Source organism: Coregonus clupeaformis, chromosome 10, assembly GCF_020615455.1.
Source record: "Coregonus clupeaformis isolate EN_2021a chromosome 10, ASM2061545v1, whole genome shotgun sequence".
Classification (NCBI taxonomy): domain Eukaryota; kingdom Metazoa; phylum Chordata; class Actinopteri; order Salmoniformes; family Salmonidae; genus Coregonus; species Coregonus clupeaformis.
The window spans coordinates 10042044-10050761 of NC_059201.1; the positions used below are offsets into that span (position 1 = coordinate 10042044).

The following is an 8718-nucleotide window of genomic DNA, read 5'->3' on the forward strand; positions in this document are numbered from 1 at the left end:
ACATCTTAATGAAAATTACGGATTGACTCTTATCCGCTCGTCGTCCCATAGTTTGTACATCTCAATTGTCAGTAGAAACCACATTTGTTTAAGCAAGTCAGCCATATCAACTATGTTTTTTTTTTTAAAGGCAGTAAAGGAGGCTGAGTGAACTGTTTCGCTGCCAGACAAGGCTCCGCTGATAGCCAAGTGTAGCAGTGGTAAGGTGTTGGGCCTGCTGTTGGGACTCTGCTGTCGGGACAGCTTTATGTAGGCCCTAACAGTTTGTGGGCACCGTTTGTCACCGTTATGGTGCAATTAATGTATCGTTTAGTGTCGTGTAGTGGCTTTGATAGCATGCATAATATTTTTTTTAATGGTTTGCCCTACCAAGATATACATGCTAAAAATCGCCTCTGCTTAACATACTTATTACTTTTCTGCCTTCCGAACAGATTCAGAAACCACCTTGAGGGCTTCATCACCAAAACCTCCAAATAAACTCAAGTTTCACAAACTCAAGGTAATGATATCATTGATTCCAAGGCAACAAATCAAAAATATGTTTTTTAACTACTGGTATTTGAATAAGTAGCATGCAATTAATGACCGCTACTACAGCATTTTACAATCCAAAGTTATAATTTATGTTATTAGAAAAAAACAGCACTTATTATATTACAACATCCATGAAACAACAGACAACCAACAAGTAAGATCTAGTAACAGTTCTACTAGTAACAGATTTGATTTACACTGGTAAAATTGTAAAATGTTCACAATAAAATAAGTGCATTCATTAAGCAAATCCATCAGCAAATCCAGTAGAAAGTCAAGTATGTACTGTGCATATTACTTTACATGTTGACAATAAATATCAAAGTAATCCAGTAATTCAAATTGTGAAATAGTTACAATAGTGTTTATAAATAATAGTATATCATTGTTTTACATTGATATACAGTAGCTGAATAGGGAGAATCACTAGATCTTTCGCATGATTGTTCCACCTTTCTCATGCCAAGAATCTCAGTGTGCTTTCAAACGACTATGTTTTCAATGGAAAAATCGATCAAGAATCTCAGTGAGGGTAAAATAGAATGTCACCTTATCCAACACACTTGACCTGGATGAGCCTTTCACTGGCTGGTAATACTAAACTGTACAACACATGCCCTACACGTCATGTCCTACTGTGCAGTTCAAACATCGCACAAGGGGCACAACGATGGCTCACAGAGAAATGTAATAATAATAAATATAACATGTAAAACAAATGCTCAAAGCATTTAATGGTACAATGTTTTTAAAAGTTGCGATAGTATGTTACAACGATAATAATTATTTGTTAATATGTAAACCTTAAACATAAAATATATTTTACAAAATACGTATTGAAATCGTTCATCTTGAATTCATGATGACATAAGGCTCAGATTTGTTATTTAAGTTATTAAATATACATTGGCCTGATATATTACAGGAAATAAACATTTACACAGATTCCACTAATACATCAACTTTGACAACTGATTATGATGACACATTGGGATGTAGCAGAACATGTATAACTGACATTCTAATATGAATAAAGTGAATGTTATTCTATTACGAAAGACAAGCTGAGCGTGCGAGGGCAAAGAAATCCCCACAGAATGTGAACCTGCAGTGAGAGCTGGCTAAAGGGATCCAGAAGAGTGAGAGGAGCCATCAACTCTGAGCATTCTGCCTTTTATACAACATAAGAATCAAATCAGCTCCCACACACCCTGTTATCTGCAGGCAGGTATGACCTCAGTCTGTCCACTACCAGATTAAAGCCAAGCAAACATGTGAAAACAGATGTTGACCATTCCTCAAGTCAAACGTCTTAAGCAGAGAATTAATGTCAAACAAATGGTAGTGAGTGCATGGATACAGGTTGGTTACCTCACTTGGTGTGACATTTTCCACAGACTGTCAATAGGAATCCAGTTCAGTGTCAGGACAGACAGGATAACCCAACTCAACACATGCTCTGTTCCGTTAAAGGATTTAGAATATAAAGGAAAGTGCCTCTGGTTATCTTTCACTGGGCAACCACTAGGAGAGCTGAGTTATCTCGTGGTCGCCTTCTCTTTCTGACGCAGTCCTTCCTTCGTCTTTCTCCTCTCCCACCATGTACATGTTATCATCCCATCAGGGACCGGGGTGGGTAGTGTACTGTGGTGGCGAGTAAGGAGGGGGTGCTGTAACACACAACAGTAAAAAGGTCAATTACTATTTATAAACTGGGTGGTTCGAGCCCAGAATGCTGATTGGCTGATAGCCGTGGTATTTCAGACCGTATACCACAGGTAGGACAAAACGTGTATTTTTAATCAAAATCATGTCACTCAGTAATAATAACTAAGTGTGGTTGTCCTCTTACCTCCCTGAGGGTAGCCAGGGTCTGCCATGGGGTACGGGGGGTACGGGCCGGGGTGCATCATGGGGTATGGCTGGGGCATGCCATGGTACTGAGGTGCCATTGGGTAACCAGGATGTCCCATCACCAGCGGCTTGCCGTAAGCGTCATACATTGGCTCCACGGGGTAGCTGGCCATAGGGATGTGCTGGGCTGAGGTTGAAGCATAAAGGTTGTAGTGAGCTTCCTTATCAGTGAGTTAATATGGAAATACAGTACACTGGGATCTCACTAATTCAATGAATCCCCACCCCCATTTTCACTTTGCCCCAAATCCTTTTCACATTATAATACGCCTGACATTATAAAATACAAAAGTAGGCAGACGTAAAACCCTTCCCAACTGAAACGCCACACACACAACTGCAACTCCACACACACACAAACACAACTCCACACACACAAACACAACTCCACACACACACAAACACAACTCCACACACACACAAACACAACTCCACACACACACAAACACAACTCCAAATTAGACATTTGCCAAAAACAACACATACCATATACAGTACTTCATCACATCAACACATTGTGCTAATATCAATCCATCATGTTACCATCATAGGGCATCCTGCCACGCTGCTGTCGCTGCTGGTAGAGGTAACAGCAGGAGCACATGAAGCAGCTCACCATGGTAGCAATGATAGCCACGAAGAGCAAGACGGACGAAGCCATGCCGGCGATGGTGGTAGGGCTAGGAGGGAGGGAGGGATGGGAAGACGTTTGATTCTTTCTAAAAACATTCACAGAGTAATAGCAAGAGATGATTTACCTCGTTCTAAACATTAAGTAGAGAAGCATCAATGTCTCCCAACTACCAACTGTTTTCTTCCAGTGTAACTCTGAGCCCACAGTTTCAGTGTTTATGAACAGCTTTCAAGTCCCATCTCTGCCTCAGCTCAGCTATTCACGAAGCTTCTCAGAGTATCGGATTTGCCTTTTAGATCATAATAAATGAAGGTATATGGACAGTGGGGACCTAATCCTAGTTTATATGAGTTTCTATGGGTTGCTATGAGTTTCTATGGGTTGATCTGAGTTGTGGTATGAATACGGGCCCCAATCATGAGACAGTGTCACCTACAGTGGGGAAAACAAGTATTTAGTCAGCCACCAATTGTGCAAGTTCTCCCACTTAAAAAGATGAGAGGCATGTAATTTTCATCATAGGTACACGTCAACTATGACAGACAAAATGAGAAAAGAAATTCCATAAAATCACATTGTAGAATTTTTAATGAATTGATTTGCAAATTATGGTGGAAAATAAGTATTTGGTCAATAACAAAAGTTTCTCAATACTTTGTTATATACCCTTTGTTGGCAATGACACAGGTCAAACGTTTTAGGTAAGTCTTCACAAGGTTTTCACACACTTTTGCTGGTATTTTGGCCCATTCCTCCATGCAGATCTCCTCTAGAGCAGTGATGTTTTGGGGCTGTCGCTGGGCAACACAGACTTTCAACTCCCTCCAAAGATTTTCTATGGGGTTGAGATCTGGAGACTGGCTAGGCCACTCCAGGACCTTGAAATTCTTCTTACGAAGCCACTCCTTCGTTGCCCGGGCGGTGTGTTTGGGATCATTGTCATGCTGAAAGACCCAGCCATGTTTCATCTTCAATGCCCTTGCTGATGGAAGGAGGTTTTCACTCAAAATCTCACGATACATGGCCGCATTCATTCTTTCCTTTACACGGATCAGTCGTCCTGGTCCCTTTGCAGAAAAACAGCCCCAAAGCATGATGTTTCCACCCCCATGCTTCACAGTAGGTATGGTGTTCTTTGGATGCAACTCAGCATTCTTTGTCCTCCAAACACGACGAGTTGAGTTTTTACCAAAAAGTTCTATTTTGGTTTCATCTGACCATATGACATTCTCCCAATCCTCTTCTGGATCACCCAAATGCACTCTAGCAAACTTCAGATGGGCCTGGACATGTACTGGCTTAAGCAAGGGGACACGTCTTGCACTGCAGGATTTGAGTCCCTGGCGGCGTAGTGTGTTACTGATGGTAGGCTTTGTTACTTTGGTCCCAGCTCTCTGCAGGTCATTCACTGGGTCCCCCCGTGTGGTTCTGGGATTTTTGCTCACCGTTCTTGTGATCATTTTGACCCCACGGGGTGAGATCTTGCGTGGAGCCCCAGATCGAGGGAGATTATCAGTGGTCTTGTATGTCTTCCATTTCCTAATAATTGCTCCCACAGTTGATTTCTTCAAACCAAGCTGCTTACCTATTGCAGATTCAGTCTTCCCAGCCTGGTGCAGGTCTACAATTTTGTTTCTGGTGTCCTTTGACAGCTCTTTGGTCTTGGCCATAATGGAGTTTGGAGTGTGACTGTTTGAGGTTGTGGACAGGTGTCTTTTATACTGATAACAAGTTCAAACAGGTGCCATTAATACAGGTAACGAGTGGAGGACAGAGGAGCCTCTTAAAGAAGTTACAAGTCTGTGAGAGCCAGAAATCTTGCTTGTTTGTAGGTGACCAAATACTTATTTTCCACCATAATTTGCAAATAAATTCATAAAAAATCCTACAATGTGATTTTCTGGATTTTCTTTTCTCATTTTGTCTGTCATAGTTGACGTGTACCTATGATGAAAATTACAGGCCTCTCTCATCTTTTTAAGTGGGAGAACTTGCACAATTGGTGGCTGACTAAATACTTTTTCCCCCCACTGTAACATAGAAGTAGGTGCAGAGGGTTCTTCTGCTTCACCTTAACTGGATCATGTTCAGTAGGACGAACGGAAAACAAAAAAATAAACTTTTCTTATTGGACAAGTAAAGTAGTACCTCCGTGTTTCACTCCATTTTAAATGTTTTCTCCTTACTGGACAACACCCTGACCTCCAGTTGGGTGTCAACGCTCCCAGTGTGCTCAGTGTTACGTGATGGAAGCTTTTAATGCTGTGTAAAATCTTCAGTGTTGCAACATCTCCGAGAGGGAATATTTTTCATACTGGCCCCCCTCCTGTAGCTCAGTTGGTAGAGCATGGCGCTTGCAACGCAAGGGTTGTGGGTTCGTTTCCCACGGGGGGCCAGTATGAAAAATGTGTGCACTCACTAATTGTAAGAGGCTCTGATGTTTAGCCAGTGACGCACACACACACACCCCTACACACACCTGAACTGGAAGAGCATGCAGCGCTTCTGCTCCCTCTCAGTAATCCTCTTGAGGCCATCCAGGCAACAGTAGCGCTTGTGGCAGTTCCCACAACAGAAGGTCATGAGGGGACAGGGGACCCCGTTGTGCCAAGTGCCATTTTTATCCACATACCACAAGCAGTCATCACTGGCACCCACTGCAGACAGAGACAGAGACACACTTAGAAGGGTGGTCTTACAGAGGCAATAGAAAGCGGATTACACTCGTCCTGAGACAACTCAGGGTTCTTAATAGATTTAGACACCAAACAGCTGAATAACTACTGTGTAATTACACTTGAAGGAGGTTGGAGAATGACACAGTAAACATTATCAGCGGTTACAGGCAGCAGGCTGTCATTTTGGGCCTGGTGATATAAGTCATTGTGCCACCTGCATAGAGGTCCCTCCCAACCCATATTAGTAAGTTCCTCCTTCAATAATGTCATTTCCTTCTGGCCCAAGGGACTACAGAGGAATCTCTTTGAGCCCATGTCATATGAAACCATGTGAATTGAATTAGGTCAATCCCCATTTAGTGCAATATACTGTATATATAATGTCATTTATTAAAACAGTAAATTAGATTAAATCAACTGATCAATCAAATTAAAATGAGATTTGTTATCCTGATCACTTCTGACAATTATGTATTGTTTTGACACCAATGGGTTCTAATATTGTTTGATTTACAGCTTATTTTGTGATTAATAAAATTCACTTAATTAATTTTCAATAAACAGGTCAATCTATTCAAGATAAAACTACGAAATTAAATAATAATAGATAACGTTAGGCCTTTAACAGAAGAACAGTTGTCTACGTAGGCGTGGGAATATCTGTCTATCATTCGTTTCACATTTGAGACCACCATATCTGAATAGCAATTCTTAAATAGAAAAATCAATTTATTTAATAAACATATCAAAAGGTCTATAAATAAATATTGGTAATATAGGCGGTAAACTAAAAATGCATTAATACTGTCTGGACCATAGAAATATAATTCATGTATATTATTTCTATGGCTTTGACACCTCTTGGAACGTTCAGACATCATCTGGATCCATTTAAGCCCTAGGTGTCGAGTGGATTCGACCGCTACAATGTACGGATGGATACATTCTTGCAACACGTACACAATGTATCAAGAAATGTAGCCTAGTGCGGCCTGTTAGAAAAACCAAGCAGCATTGTCAATACTTACCCTGCCAGGCGGAGAGAAGGACGGTGATCACCGGCAGAGCCATAGCGATAAGGGACATCTTGCCCACTGTCAACATACTGTGCAAAATGAATAAATTGTTGATTTTTCCGCAAAATCAATGGCAGATTTAACAGCTATTTCGCGCCATACGCCGCTGTAAATAACAATCTCTATAATCATGCTCAAATTGTGGAATTACATGATAGTCAGGAACGAGGTTAGTGATCAACAACATCTGGGTAGAATAACATCGCCTGTGACGCCGTTCACCCAGTGAGACCCAATGGGATTCCTTAGCGCCTCCCCCGCCTCCGGTGGAAGGAATACATTGCACATTATTCCATCTTGCATTTTTTGGAAGATAACAGACAGAACAGCATCCTACAGTCCACAGGATGAGAACCCTCCTGTTGCGTTTAGTGACAGCTGAGCTGACTGTTCTTTTTAGACGGGTACGCTGTATAAAAATGTGTAAATTACCCCAAACCAGTAGTTCACAAAATAAAATCAGTATTTCCAATACAATGGTTGTTCTATATTTCCTATAATTACTCGTGCATTTTTTTTCAAGTTATTCCGTTTTAGCATCTTTTTTATTATTCAAAATATTAATAAAAGTTGCAATCATAAAACAATTATGGCAATATAAGTCCTGCATTTGCCATTCTCTTACACAAAAGCCAATTTACAAGCAGGATAATCTAAGAACAACTAAAAATTATATTTATGTAATGCATGTCAGCTTTATGTCCTTATAATTCACATTTGATTAGAGGCACCGTGTGACTGCCAACACTTATGACAGCACATCATTCATTTGAAGAAGAAACACTCACCAAATTCTTCTGGAAAGAGATTGCAATGAAGTGTCAAATGCTTCAAGGCCCTAAAGGAAATGTCAACCAAACCAACAACAGAAATCACAACATACGGTATGAGCAGCCATAGACTACAGACAACGAACACAAATCTGGATTTGGAAAGATACAACAAAATAAGCAAAATTACTCCATTCTCTTTGTATTCACTCTGCCCTTGAATGCGCAACTCTTTTGCCAGTTCACTTCACCTATTTTGTGGGCCGAGTCCTCTTTGTATTCACATTGCTTTGTTTAGAAAGGAACCAAGATCTTTTTCCGACGTTCACTCAATGCACTCTGGGTTTTTACAAAGTACAGGGCAAGCCATTCCATCAGAACGTGTTATCGGACAGCTAGATATACCTACTTACATTTTGGAAGCTAATAGATTGTATTTAGTTAAAAGATTAGATAATTATAATCCAAATATAATATTAACATTTAAATATTATTGGTAACAATAAATAGCAGAATACTGCATATTAAATAATGCTGTACTTGAAAATTGCACTCAATGTAGGCTACTGCCCCTTTAAGAGCTAGCGTTGACTTTGTGGTTAGTGCTAATTCTTCACACTATTCAAACCCCAAAATCGAATAAACAGTTTATGAAGCTCCCTTAGTTTATAGATAACACATTGCAAACAAATAATCTGAACATAGTGTCTGTACAAAATGCCACACATAATTGGGCATTTCTGTGCATCCTTGACAATTGCTAATGAATATCCAAAAACAGCACACATTTTTTCCACAAACCTGCACATCATCATCTTCTCTCTTTTGTGGCACCAATGTGAGGGGTTATGGCAGGGGAAACGCTGTTGCAGTAGTCTAGTGTGTGGTGCAGGAATAGTGACAAGCGAACCTGGGGAGCTTTGTGTTCACATTGCTCTAAAATAGGGAACCGGACCACGGAATTAAAGCAAACCGAACATAGACCACCTCTCGAGATGTCTCCGTTCGGTTCGCTTCGAATGCTCTTTTGAGGGGTCCAAGTTTCTTTGGAGTGTGCACTTAGCACAACAAATTAAGTGAACCGCACTGAGTACCCAAAAATTGGCTGA

General features: G+C 40.6%; 1 protein-coding gene across 3 annotated transcripts; it reads right to left on the minus strand.

The window, feature by feature from the left end:
• Positions 1–224: 224 nt before the first annotated feature.
• LOC121574890 (protein shisa-4) lies at positions 225–8455 on the minus strand. Of its 3 annotated transcripts, XM_041887556.2 has the most exons (7): positions 7861–8455; positions 7628–7677; positions 6792–6868; positions 5565–5742; positions 2995–3131; positions 2390–2578; positions 225–2207 (listed from the first exon to the last, which is right to left on the minus strand). In XM_041887556.2, the coding sequence occupies exons 3-7, from the start codon at positions 6865–6867 to the stop codon at positions 2158–2160; spliced, it is 630 nt and encodes a 209-aa protein (XP_041743490.1). In that variant the 5' UTR covers position 6868; positions 7628–7677; positions 7861–8455; the 3' UTR covers positions 225–2157. The 3 variants fall into 3 exon arrangements, with proteins under 3 accessions (XP_041743490.1, XP_045078786.1, XP_041743489.2); XM_045222851.1 differs by having other exon boundaries at positions 7628–8455; XM_041887555.2 differs by lacking the exons at positions 7628–7677; positions 7861–8455 and having other exon boundaries at positions 6792–7243.
• Between the last annotated feature and the right edge of the window lie 263 nt (positions 8456–8718).

Excerpts from the sequence above, each read along its gene's own strand:
- LOC121574890 (XM_041887556.2), bottom strand. The coding sequence starts at position 6,867 with ATGTTGACAGTGGGCAAGATGTCCCTTATCGCTATGGCTCTGCCGGTG. Across the intron at positions 3,132-5,564 it reads TGCATGCTCTTCCAGTTCAG|CCCTACCACCATCGCCGGCA; the intron begins GTGTGTGTAGGG and ends CCTCCCTCCTAG. Across the intron at positions 2,208-2,389 it reads CCCTGGCTACCCTCAGGGAG|CACCCCCTCCTTACTCGCCA; the intron begins GTAAGAGGACAA and ends TGTGTGTTACAG.